Below are 14,154 nucleotides of genomic sequence, written 5' to 3'. Positions count from 1 at the left end.
GATTTAATGTGGAGGCAATTTTAGACAAAGAGAGAAAGAGATGATTTATCGCGTGTTCGACGGGCAAAAAGTGGCAAAAAGTGATGGAAAGTTGATTTGGTTGCAGGCGAACGAGTGGTAATCAGAAAGCAGGTGGAGGGGTAATTAACAGCAGGCAATTTTGAAGTCAAGCCAAAATTCATTCACACTGCAAATTTTATACATTAAACCTTAAATTTAAATGAAAGTTTTAGTAAAATTACTCCATGGAAAATTGCAAAGTAACAAAAAAAAAATATTTATTTTTGTACGAAAGGCGAGAAATTCAACCGTTACGCTCGCAGCTGAAACTTGTTGACAATGGATCAGGTGAGGGCGAAAAGGGTTTTACGCCAGAGGTGCAAACAATTTTTTTCATTACTAGTTGTAAAAAAAATTATTGGGCGTTTTAAATGCCCACGAAACACACTTCCTCGCCTCTTTTTTTAAAACACGTTAATAATGACCCGTGCATGGGCCATTAGCTACCTAGAGAGTTAATGAAGATGGTTGCCCTGGAAATGAATATCAAATGAAACCTCAACGTTGACATTGTTATTCAAGGCCCGTTGTCTTTTTGTGTTCTGGACTTAGTTTACTCTTAATTTAGTAATTAGCTAACGCGATTAAAATGTGATGGTGAGGATTGTATGGTGCGCTTTAGGACTTCGATGTATGACACGCTGCTTTTCCTCCACCGAGCAAAAAAATGAAATTTTAGTAACGCGAAAGGAAAGTGCCGCGTTCACTGCCTAGATCGCGAAAACCTTTTTTTGCCTACCCGCTCAAATCGATCAAAAAAGAGCTGAGGCGCAAACTCGAATTTATTTAGTGAAAGGGCTAGGAAGCCGTACCGCCAGCTCAAAGGAAACTGCCCAAACTTTCCAAAAACAAACTTAAATTTGGTAAATATGACTTTTTCAACTAAATTTCTAATAATTTTTTTCATTGCCGAATGAAAAAACAGATCCAGCGTAGATGTGCATACGTACAAAGGTACGACGAATCCAAATTTTCGAAAACGTGAAAGCGACACCGTCAGAAGTGAAGCTGCATTGGCTAACGAAATTTTGGACCACCCTGTAGTGATAATTTTTAATGAATTTTTTAGATGTTACTGTAATAAATGTTTCTCGATTTGGCCGGTAAATTTTGCCTCGCTACTTCTGCACGCTTTGGAATGGTCGCTATTTTTTAACTACATTGTGAAAAATAGGTAATATAAATTCTCCATATTTCATTGGCATCATAATCTATGACAAATAATAAAAAACTATTTTTCAGCTGTAAATATGAATTATAACCCCATAAATAACGACTGTATAACTATGCATGAACCTGCCCAAGATTAGTATTTAATACAACATAGACTGGAAAATGGAGAAATACCTAGCGTGTTTCGCCATTTTAATCTACGATCCAGATCTCTTTCCATGAACATTAAAATTAAATATGAAGGAATGTCGGACATAAATTTGTAAACTAAATTGAAAGACTTTTTTTTAACTATAATTTTCTGTAACGATATAAATAAGTCTTGGAAAGGAAAGAAGCGAACGAAGTGTGAGCTTTTCATTGTGATGCAGTTTTTCCTCGTCGACTCGATTGCTTTTTCAAGACAAAATGAGGAAGGAAATAACGTGCTCAATTAATTTAAATAAAATATTATTTAAGATACGATTAACCAATATAGACAACAAAAAATGTAATTTGAAATTTTTGACCTTGCTGTAGAAAAATACGTAATGAATATTTGATGGGCCACTGTCCCGAATTCCAATCGATACAGGACATACTTCAGGGAAAATACCCAGAAACGTCCACAATCAATTATCTATTTAACAGAAGAAGGTATCTTCCATCACAATGAAGCCAGAGCGTCATACCTCCGATATCCGACGTCGGATGTCCGAAAAAGCACATTCTTGGTAGTTTCGGCGTTATGACCCTCTCCAATCGCCGCCATTTTCATCTACATTATTATCTATCTTAGATCTCCCGTTTTGTGTATTTTCGACCCTGATGAATGAGTTCTATGGTTAAAATCGATTTTCTCAAGGTAACTGGGAATAAGATTTTTCCAAAGTCGGACGCTCGATTTCCGACGCACGAAACTTGGTCTTCCATAGTGGAAAATTCCCATTTTTTTAATAAGACCCTTTTGGAAACTTAGACGAATCCGTGACTTTTCAAAAACATTGTCGGTAAAAGAATCACTGTGATGGTGGTTTCGCACATGTGGTTTCCAGCACCTTTATTTGATTAGATTGAATGGTTTTTCCAGCGCACCCAAAAATAGTCTCAGTACCGAAGGGGCCTCTCAATTTGAAGCTAGTAATGACTTCTATAAATTATTAGCCAGGCAACCAAATTCATTGCCCACATGCCTCAGCTCTCGAGAGGAATTAGTGTTTCAAAGCCGGCGATTATAAATAATTGTATGCAAATTGTTCGGACATAAAAGTTTATAGCCCCGAATGCTTGAACAATTCATCACGTTGTTTATATTATTTAGCTTTACGTACCGCTCCCTCCACAGAATAAAAATTCCAATAGTACTGGTCGTAAACCGTTAAGCGCCTGGCGCTAGACGGGGCGTACCGTGACCCACTGTGCTCTAATCTGCCATAAAACTAAACTTTATCGCATTAAAGGTGACATTAAAGGGATTTCCCTTCGATTTGGGGTTTAGAATTGTCCTTTACACATGTAAATTAATAGAGAACCTTGTAGGGTAAATACACTGCTCGCCATTAAAACCATTACTCCACAGGTTTCCGAGATAACTGCGTTTAAAGTTTGAAAATTGACAAAAAGTACGCGCTTCTTTTGAATTTCACAAAGATATAAACATTTCTGAGGATCGTTTTTCGGTCGAATAGTCACGTTGACCCCATATTGCCCCTGGGATGCGACAACTAAGCTGTTGAAAACGTTTTCAGAGATCTCCATTCAAAGACACTGTCAAAATTACATAACTGAGTACTAATGGAAGAGTTGTGGGTCTGGGTGTAAAAATGGAATTTGAGGTCCAAAAAATGGCAGGCTGCTTCCTTGCGTGCTTCTAGGAACATAAGGTATAATCGATCCTGCCGTTGTATCAATTTTTTATTGGTGTTTGAGAAAAATAGAGATTTATTATAAATGGAGTTTTTGTTTATTAGGAACAATTTTATTCATCATAAAACTCTCAAGAAATGTTTTACTTACGGTAAAGTATCCTACAGGTACCTGCTATGTGTTGGTGTCTAAAGGTGTGGAATACCCTGTACATTTCGATTACAAAAAAAAATTAGACCATAACCCTGTGTCCAAAATTGCAGATCAACTTCCTACACGAGGATAATCCCAGAAATAGTCAATCTAACAGTTAAAGAAAAAAACGTAAAGTATTAGATTATTCCCAACATACATAGTTTCCTTTGATATTGGCACATTTTTCTCGGCCATGTTCTATGGCTGCTCTAACCTGTTCATAGTAAGTTTAGAATGTTTCAAAACCGGCGTTAAGCTCGGATTCCACCTCTTCATTATTACCAATTTTTTTTCCGCCGAGCTAATTTTTCAAGTTTGGAAATAAAAAATAATCTGAAGGGACCAAATATGGCGAATAGGGTAAGTGAGGAGAAACACGAAACCAAGTTGATTGATTTTGGCCATCGCGATGACGGAGATGTGGACTGATGCGTTATCTTGATGAAAGAAGACTTTCTTTTCCGTAAAATTCGGTCGCTTTTCCCTAATTCCTTCGCTCAAATGCTGCAATAAACTTGTGTAATATTCTCCCTTTACTGATCTCCCTTTAGAGAGATGCTTAATAGAAACTATCCCACGTGCATCCTAGAGAACAGACGCCATCACCTTTCCTGCAAATAAAACGGTTTTCGCCTTCTTTGGAGTCGATTCTCCCCTCTGAGTCCATTGCTTTGACTGCTCTTTCGTCTCAGGTGCGAATCGAAGGGCCCACATTGCATCCATGGATGTGAATCGACTCAAAACTCGGCTTCATTACTGCGAAACTTTGTTAAATATTACAATCTTGAAACATCCTCACGGCGCTGTTTTTACTCATCTTGCGCACAGCTTTCTCATCTCCGATTATTCGGTCAAGATGCGATGTACAGGACTATTTGAAATGTTTATCTGTCGGTCCAGTTTTGTGAATTCCGACCACAGCTTCTGGAGTGGTCACCTGGTTGGGTCGACCTCTGCCGAGTTTGTCTTGGTACCTCGTACGACCGCGATTGCCACCCAATATTTTACAAAAACCAAATTACTTCAGAACAGAATCTAACTCCGCTTTCGTGCTGGATAGCCTAAGACCTTTCTAAATGAAAGTATCGATTCAACGTATCGATGATCAATTTATTCCATCTTTACAAAATCTCTAAAAGCTTTCACTGAAAACGACTCCAAAACAAAGACATATCCACGTAGCACCCGCAAACTGTAGGTTAGGTCTTTGTTATATAGGCAAATACCTAACAAAAAAATCGTCATTTATATGTCTAGTCAGGTGCCTTCGGGGACTATCCTCGTAGGTCTTAAATTAAACCCGATGTTGGGTAAATAATCATCGAACAGACGCAAACTACCACTGACCAGTTTAATACAGGCCTCGATTGTGCTATTACCTTACAATACTTTCAAACTGCAGATCTATGATCAAAGCCTAAACCAAACATATTTGGGTACCGATGCATCCCGAATGGCACATCATATAATTAATCCTCTTACGCATGCAACGTAACACAAAAGCCCTCCAAGGATCCATCCCTGAAAGCAGGCTCCATATTTAGACCTAATTGCTCTACTGGCGGCCACATCAAGGGCCGTTTTGTCAGCCCTCTGGTTTAATTAACAGACCGTCTAATTGCCGGCCATATTTAACTTCGTTTATATTGTGATAAGCTGGAGTGGACTTTACATGGCCCTGCAACTTCATGAAGCAGGCATCTGTTCTGTGTGCCATGTGGTTAATTGGAAAAGGAATCCTATAGTGCTCTGTTTGGAAGTTCTCGTCTAACAGAGATGTATTTTATGTCATAGCGAAACCGTAGATTTAGCAAGAAAGAAAGGATAAATCCGAGCTTTTCTTGAGGGATATTAAATTCCCGAGCAAATTTACATATTTACGAGTTTTGAATTTGCCATCATAAGCCATTGTTTACGTTCTTGAAAGACATAAAACCGCAAAGAAACTCGACGACCGGTGTAATCGGAGAAAAATTAAACAATCTTTTGAGATTTGACACGCTGCTGAAAGATGGGCATGAGATTCTGTTTATTTCGTGAGATTTCACAAGATAATTTTAGCTCTCGATGGGAAGCCAAAGAGTGGCCTTAATATATTATTTCCAGCCATATACATTATAGTTTAGAAGCCGCAAGAGCCTATACATTATCTACCTGCAGCTGCCCCGTCAATATCTCTGCTTCCTCAATTCTTAAGGTCTAATTTTAATTGCCCCTTTTTTCCACGTTAATGCCCGCAAGTCCTCTAGCCTCTATTTCAAAAACGCCCGCTTGAAAGACAATTTGAAGGTGGATGAAAGAGATTTAAACATTATGAAATACCCGTAAACCGAAAACGTGCCTTTCACGAGGAGACCCAGCATGGATAAAGGAAGATCGTTTCCAAAATAACGTGAGGGATAATAGGAGATTCTGATGATCTGTGTACGTGCTGTTTGGGAAAGGAATAAAACATGTTTTGGTTCGTGCTACCTTGTAAGGTGTGTAAAGCGAATTTTTGAATGAAATATTTCGTTTGAACAGAATTAAACACGCTTATGCGGTACTTCTGGCAATTGGGACGAAGTCGGAATTGTGAGACACGAAGTGAACCTGTTAGCTCATTACTTAACCACCGTTTTTCACCAACTATAAAAGATACAAGGCATTTCGAACGCCGTGCGACGATGAACACGATTTTGATGCATCCAAAAACAAATCCAACGGGATAAAGTCCGGAGAATGGGCTGGCCAAGGATGTTCCAAGTGAACGCTTAACCGCCTTTGAGGACATTTTCCGCACATCTCTTACGCTATGTACGAGTACGTTACATGTCAAAGCCCGCAGTTGCCCAAGGCTGCTTGTATATCATGTATGTAAGTGGTAGACACAAGTAAAATGGTTATACCAGAAGGTACTAAACCCATAGTGATGTTGGTGATACGCTATCTAGCGGATTCTCACTAGATCGGTAATGCGTACTCCTCCTACGGAAAATTCCATTGTTCAATAATTGACTGATATTTTATAATTAATAATTGTTAGTTAACTCATCTGATAGTGCGCAAACAGATAATTAGAAAAACTTCCCAAATACCTATGCCATTAATAAAGCCAAACTAAAGCCAGGCATCAATCCGCCAATGCGAACATCTTTTGCGATTAAGCACCCATTAAACCGGAAGTTTATATTTAGAAGAAGCGCTACACTTCAAAGCATTAAAGGTATAATCCACGAGAGGATGAGCTCAGCAAGCTCGTCCCGCGCTACTAACATTTCGAACAAGTTTAAAAACGACGGAGTAAACGTATACTTTGGAATCGGTTTAGAATTTAGGTTAAACCCCCGCTATAAGAGATTGGGAAGTTAAAAAAAAATAAGGAAGAGGCTTGGTTAGGGCCAACTTAACAATGTGTTGTTAACTTTAACTGCAAGATAATTTTCATGGAAACGTTGTAATAAAACCTTAGAATTGGTCGGATTCTTTAGTTCTATAGGAGCTAGCTTGCAGTTAGAGTTAACAGAACATTAATAATTTGACCCTTAAGCCCGGTCTTTGAAACCCCTCGTAGTTTTGTCAGCAAGACTCCTCCATGGAACGGAGAAATTGACCAATGCTCCGTTCTGATTCTGTCAATAGCAACACTCTCGATGGAAAAGACACCAGCGATTTGAAAAATCGGACCTTACAGCGATATCCGTCCTGGCTCAATGCCGTTGTTCTTACGATTATACCAATCTAGAAGATAAACAACCACCTGGCGCCCGACGTGATGGCAAATCACGGATGGATTAGAGATTTTATTGAGAACTTACGAGCGTTTGATAAAGTATTAGATATGAAAGCCGAGGGATTTATACAGCAGGCTGATCAAACATTTCGAGGAACGCTCCCAACGGCTTTATTTTATCATGTAAACTTCCAAGCAAATTTTTAACTAACATTCTAAATTAAACTACAAGAATGTGAACTTGACTGCTTTAACAAAGAACTTTTTTGGACAATAGAACAATTTGATCGCCGGAACCGCGAATTTACTCAAATGCTGAGATGAAGTTGAGACTCTCCACGGATCATCTGCTGCTTGCGCCACATCGTATTATTTGATGAGCGTTTGATAGTACCGGCCAGAACGCATGCCGTACTCGAATATGGAACCGCTTAAAGTCGCAAAGTAAATAAGTAAATTTTTGCATATCTGCAAAGCTATGAAATCCAGTTTTCTACATAATTGAATTTGTAATAGCTCTGCATGAGAGTTTCCAGAAGGCGAGATAGAATATCTGGATGGAACGTGCACCAATTAATCCCTGTAAATCTGGGGATTCAATAGCGCTATTTAAAATTCTGTGTGAGGCACACAAGTCAGTATAAGTAATTCCTTTCCGCGTCTCTCCATCTTTCTGTCGCAGTAAGCAATTCTGTTATTTAAATCTTTTTGCAACTTCGAGCTCTTCCGGCTACAAGCAAATAAATTAATTCGTTAGCGCACCTACAAGAAAACATTTTCATTACTTACCTAAATTATTTCTCAGGTCATTAATCATTATTAACGTTTAAATAACAATAGAGTAGTGACCTCCGCGATGGACGGTTCGCGATTCGACTCCAATCTCCGAGAAACAATGGCTTTCTATTTATATTCTCTGTGCTCTATTCGAGACAGTTCACGTTCTGAAATTAATTTATATAGTGACAGAATGGCTTCAAAGTCTCTCCAAACACCACACTGAATCAAAGTGCTCTCTAGACCCTTCGCAGCATCAAGTTCATGTCAATCTTTTAACTTTCAAAACAACAAAGCACAATAATAGCCAATTGCTCGCTTCCATTTATAAAACGATTCTATTCCGGGGGGAAACTCGGGAATAGTTCAGGAATGTAGGTGCTTTATAATTCCTAAATTTTCTTTCTTTCAGGCTCATGAAACGGCGGTTAAAATACCAGTTACAAATGAGCTTTTGCCGATTAGACCTTCACAGACAGATATTTCCGTAAGCGGAGCGACCGCTTCAGAGCCGTCAGTGGTCAGATGCAGTAAAATAGAGTTTCCATTAAATACACAAAAAAATAACAGATTATATTATTAAATTAGCATAAATTTTAATTGCAAAGCTGTTTGTTGAATAATATATCTTCCTTTTAAAAGCAGAAACATCATCATCCCACAGATCGAGCTAGACCGTAACATCTTTACACTCAGTATACCCGCCTTCCCTGTAATACTGATTGTCATTAAACAAAATGTGTCTTATATAACTGGTCTTAAATAGCGAGTACCACTTTCCGTATGCGACTTGTTAATGGAGCTTAGCTAAGCAATTCACTAATCCAGTTTTCGTTCAACCGCGGAAAACGAGACATCACGGCTTTGCCGACACGTCTCAAAGTCCCTGATTGATTCTCCCTAGCTCAACCTCCAATTCTTCACGTTCTCTTCTCAGAATCTAAGTTAACACCTCTAATGCTGATAACAGTTAATCGGACCGTCTGCCATCGAAAACCTGAATTCTGGAATCCCAACAACAATATCTATTATACAACAATACGAGGTCGACATTTTCTGATTCGCCTTTAATTAAAAGTCAACCTCGTGCTGCTCTGCGTCAAGTTGCGTAACTCCTGCGCAGTGGTACTTAGCAGCGCCACCTTTGCAAGTACAGTGAACAGCACCTTTCCAAGCGCAACCATCTCCTTTCCATTGCCTCCAAGTGCCCAGAGAGAACCTTTCTGCCGCAGAAATCTCCAAGACCAACTATTCTCTGCCTGTCGGTGTGAAAAGACTACGTTTTATCACCTTCAATAGCAGATTCGCGGTTAAATGAAGTACCTACACGCTTCGGACCATCCTGGTGTTTAATGAGATTGAGAGTTACAGTCTCGTAAGTTCATCGACTTTGTTAAGTCAATGGAACACTTGTCTTTTATAACGCCCACAAGGTGGACAGGCCCATATAGGAGGCATATGCATGCTAAAGGAATTTCCATGTATTCATTCATTCATTCATTCATTCATTCATTCATTCATTCATTTTGCAAACATCTCAACCAATCAGCATTTTTCTAGAAATAGTTAAACCAATTACTGCGACAGATAGCAAGCATTGTTGGATTGGATATAAGCTCGGAATTTTTAGAGCTTGTGTAGAAGTAGGTGAATATGAAGTAATAAAATTATGAAATAGAAATTTTCAAGCAAATCTGCTTTGCAGTTATTCCATCGATTGCAATTGATTAATATGCAGGGTTAATAATCGCAGAGGAAATTTGTTTGGAAATTTTCGTTTTGCAATTTTATTACTTACTTCATATTCATGGTACGTAATCCCGAACAAACGCTCAAAATTCGAGACTTCGAAAATATCGGAACAGGACGGTTTTCGGAAAAATTGCAGCTTGCACCGCGTAATCAAATAAGAGAGAACGTCGGCTACGTCTCAGAAACCGTTAGTTACAATATATATATTTCATGTAACATGGCGTATTCCGATTTCCAAACTCACTATAACTTGAAGCAGGAGAGCTCAGAACATCAGAATTCGGGCAAACATTGAAGTTGTCGGCACTGATAAAAAAAAGTTACGTTGACTTTTTTTTATTTCAATAAAACCCTTAGGGCGCCGCCTATGTGTTAGTTTGCAACGTCCTCTACTAACAATTTGCAGAAGATACATGAAGAACTGTGAGATCTTTTCCTAATTTGCAGAGTAAAAAAACTAATCATCCTGGACAGCGAAAACAAGAAAAGTTTTTTTATGAGGAATATTTAGGTGAATCGTCCTTTCATCCGCTAGCACGCTACACCAATTCGTAGCGATATTTCTGGGACACCCTGTATATCATTCGAATTTCAAAGCAAAAGCGGTGGCACAACTGGCTGATACATAACATAAATTTTGTGTTTTACGCAACTTGCAACCTACGACGTCTTATCACGACCCCTTAAAATGCAGGCAATACACTGCAGTAAGACAACTTCGTCGTATTCGCAGGTTTAATCCAACCAAATGCTCATTAAATAATGGTACGTGTTTACTCGCGAGATAAACCAAATTCGGGCATGCATAAGTAAATAGTAATCTTCTTGCGAGATTAGAAGGTATTTCCTGTTTAAATGAAGACGAAATAATTAAGCACGTACCTGTATATTAATTTACCGAATTATACTGAAATTAAATGAGAAGTCACGAAGCAGTGCAATTGTTTTGAATGTAAAATAGAGACGTTATTCTCATTTTTATACGAACTGGTATTGTAGGACTTGCATAATGTATGCGTCTAAATATTAAGTATTTCATTAAAACCAACCAAGGACAACAACAAAAGAGGAAAGAGATTGGGAGCATTTACGTTTAACAAATTATTAAATAAAATGTTTACTTTTGAGGTAGATGCATATTTGAATCCTAAGTTGCAGGTTTAATTTTCTGCTACTCTGATTGCGCAACTGGATGCGCCCAATTTTCATTAAGCAGCTTTAAAAACCAACTCGATCATAACTCACTTAAGGAAATACCCGCTCGCCATAACTTCTGGAGAGCCGAATCAATGTCCCCTTTTCTAAGACGTTTAAATGAGACGAATCTCGCAATTAACGCTTTCATTTCCAGTATATTCTTCACAGAGAATTATGTTAATTATTCTTATAACATAATTGCAATTTGCCATTAACGAAAGTGTATGATCGTACTCTTGTTGATGTCGCCGGAGGTGACCAGCTATGTATGCGTGTCTTTTATAACACGACTATAAGAGGACGCACTATAAGACAACATGAAAGGTGGTCAAGAAACACGCATGGTGATTGCTGACCTAGATGGTCCCGAACCTTGCTAATTGGTAGCGCCTAACATTCACGGCACCAAATCGGTAGACATGGCCATTACAGTGACCTAGAGCGATGATCACACGTGAAATTCCTTCCATCTGTCTCTGAAAGGTTTTGCCCTGGATGAGAGACGAACACGTTGCACAAAGAGAACTTGGCCACAGTCCAATAACTGTAAACCTTGATCAAGTAGATGAGGATATTAGACACGGTAAATGGGATTTTCTTCCAGGCAATGGTAGTAGTAGCATTAAGAGTTTTTTCTCCTTTTTCTACCTTTCCACAAAACGGCCCATTCCTCTTTACAAAACAGGGCATTCTCTCCCGTTCACTCGTCGCCGTGTTTCTGGAAGACATCCAACTACTTCACTGTCCGGCGATACCCCACCAAAAAAAGGGATTTCTGGTCATAGGACCTCTTTCCTTTAATTGCTGAATCGAGTCAACTGTGCTTTCGTTAGATTTATTTGCAGGCCCACAGACCGGCATCAGTTATCGACCATTCGGACGGCCCTCGCCATGGGGCCCCGTAAATCGACACTAGAGCCGCTGCGGAGCACGGCCAAGTCGTCGGCGTAGGCCTATTCTTTTTCTCTCGTAAAATTTCAAAATGGCATATTCTTGAACTCCAAATTAATCAACCTCGTAGCTTTTATGGTTACCGAGATTGTCATGGTCAAGTTTCATAAATGGACAATACAGAGTGGCACGAAAAAAATCATGGGCTGTTATGACTGCTGTAAAGATGCTGCCGACATCTCTATCTTTAATCTACGCGAAAATTTCGAAATTACGAGGATTTCTCATGCAAAAAAACATCGCCGACTAAGTTTCATACAGAAAAATCTATTTTTTTCAAAATATGTATAAATAATTTTAAGGTGCTACATCCTGTATTTTGGTCATTACCAACTTTGTTATACCAGTAATATAAGTCAAATTTTCATTGCTACATAAGGAATCTACGTACCATAAATTATAGGACACCCTGTATCCCACCTTACCTAATAAATGGGCGTGCTTCCTTGCATTGAAGAATGTCTGGGAGATCACATTTTTCTATTTAATTGCAAAAGAAAAACCAAAGACAGACAGTTAAAAAATATTTAAAATCGCAAGCAATTAAAGATTATACAGGAAACGATTGGGGGACAACGGTTTACCAACAAAAGCATTTTATTATTAAATTTTACTCAGTAGTCGGTGCGTAAGTAATTGAATCTCAAATCGATCGGAATCGACCGAAGGTAAATTATTAATTAAGAATAAACGTGGAGACAAACAGTTTGGCTTTATTCTGTTGACATGAGATTTTAATTGGTCCAGAATGCTGCCATCAGCGTTCACGCAAAGATCAAGTCTAGATGGGAATAAAAGTGAACTTAACAAAAAACGCACCTGAAAGGCCAGGTAATATTACTTAAGCTGATGCAAGTTTGCAGCTTACAAGTGCATTTGTGACAGTGTTATTTGCACTGTAATTTTAAACCAACGAGATCGTGAAGGCATTGCGAGCATTTTGGGCATTTACAGCTAAACAAAAAAAAAATTGAACAAACTTACCAAAAAGGAACGAAAAAATAATCCAAAACTCGACGCTAAATTCGGCTGATCTCTTCATATTTTGGATCTTTAATTGCCCATCGCGTCACTTAACTGTACCAGTCCAAGTCCATAACACCCACAACTATACCGGATGTCCAAGAATCAGTGGATAAGCATGTTTCTCAATGAGAAAAACTGAAAATTTTCGTTTGTTTTTCAATTTTCTGATTCGACCGATCGATGTTTCGAACGTGAGTGTGCCCACGTTACGACCGACCCCGTACGGTGCACAACGTTGGAATCTCACATAAAATCGGCTTTCGGGTTTCTCCTCTCTGTCGACTGGAGTATTGACCGGGCCTTCGATGCCTTGCGCCGAATGGGGCCCCCGTTTCCTTGCCCCGCAACCAGGGGCGGATTCTTTGGGGCGCCGCCGCCACCGCCGGCGCCCACCTTCAAAGCCCTTACGTGATGTGTTCATTTTTTCCTTTTGTCCTTCGGCGTTATTCTCTTGGGGAGTTATGTGGCAAAGATGTTATTGCCTTGATATGAGATGCGGAAGTGAGGTAAACTAATTGGGGATTTATAATGTTGAAAGGGAATAAGATGGATGTTGGAAAGCTTCTCATTATTCTCATTCAAAAACGATACGACTTAATCCTCAAGGGAATCAAAATACATGCGATCAATGAGCCCCTTTGCGTCCAATGTAACAAGGAAATATGTATCTAATAATTCACTATGAAAAAACGCCATCATCAGGAAATAATGACCTTTTTACAACAAGAATGTCACACCATTTAGGACAAAAGTAACTTGTGCAAGCATTCCTGGTTGGTGCTGGCAGTACCATTGAATTTACGTTTGTAACAAATAGATTTGTTACACACAATGCTAAAACGTACGAAAAAAGGTTTCCAACAAAAAAGATTCGATAATTCATCTTTATCTACAACACTTACTACCCTATTACACCCCCTCCCTCTTGAATATTCCAAAAACCGTGTTTCCCTCGCAACTTCCCCTATATCCCCACCCCAGGTTTATGAAGTGAACGCGCGCGCAATTTATTCATTATTAGGGATCACATTAAGATTTTTACCAAATGATTTATCGGAATCACGTTAAGATTTTCATCGTCTGCCGGGTGCAATTTGTGATAAACAGTCATAGAATCCACCGAATTAAACGATATTACAAAAAAAGTTACATTTTAATCATATTATAAAACGTTAGTAAAAATTAGGTTTCAAGAGTTTAAATAAAAAATTGTAAAAAAGTAAAATGACTGCAGTCGAGTAGATTAAAGTCGAGTCAAGTCGAGTTCAGACGAAGTCACGTCCAACTCACGCCTAATTCACGTTCAATTCTTGTCCAAGTCGCGTTCAAGTCGTGTCCAAATTGAACATATGTCGAATGAAGTTGATCGGAGTCAAGTCCAAGTCGCGTCCAACCGGACAAATGTACTACGACATTTTATAGGGTCATTGGCGCACATCCACTGCCAACTCATCGCTTCGCTCATC

General features: G+C 38.9%; 1 protein-coding gene and 2 long non-coding RNA genes across 4 annotated transcripts in view; 1 reads left to right on the top strand and 2 right to left on the bottom strand.

Annotated features, from left to right (window-relative positions):
- LOC136343246 (uncharacterized) overlaps nt 1–8,506 on the top strand; it is a 76,351-nt gene extending 67,845 nt beyond the window's left edge. The window contains exon 3 of the long non-coding RNA XR_010732759.1: nt 8,175–8,506. This is a non-coding gene — a long non-coding RNA (uncharacterized lncRNA). The remainder of the gene's footprint in view (nt 1–8,174) is intronic.
- Nucleotides 1–12,952, bottom strand: part of dtn (transmembrane protein 132C dtn) — a 135,879-nt gene extending 122,927 nt beyond the window's left edge. For both annotated transcript variants that reach the window (XM_066289837.1, XM_066289838.1), the window contains exon 1: nt 12,647–12,952. In XM_066289837.1, the coding sequence (XP_066145934.1) occupies nt 12,647–12,704 (58 nt within the window). In that variant the 5' untranslated portion in view covers nt 12,705–12,952. The remainder of the gene's footprint in view (nt 1–12,646) is intronic.
- Nucleotides 6,935–8,179, bottom strand: LOC136343245 (uncharacterized). Its single transcript, XR_010732758.1, has 3 exons — nt 7,981–8,179; nt 7,775–7,929; nt 6,935–7,715 (listed from the first exon to the last, which is right to left on the bottom strand). It is a non-coding gene; the product is annotated as an uncharacterized lncRNA (long non-coding RNA).
- Nucleotides 12,953–14,154: the final 1,202 nt, after the last annotated feature.

The sequence above is a fragment of the Euwallacea fornicatus genome, chromosome 14 (genome assembly GCF_040115645.1).
Source record: "Euwallacea fornicatus isolate EFF26 chromosome 14, ASM4011564v1, whole genome shotgun sequence".
Taxonomy (NCBI): Eukaryota; Metazoa; Arthropoda; class Insecta; order Coleoptera; family Curculionidae; genus Euwallacea; species Euwallacea fornicatus.
This window is presented reverse-complemented; position numbering and strand designations above follow the sequence as displayed.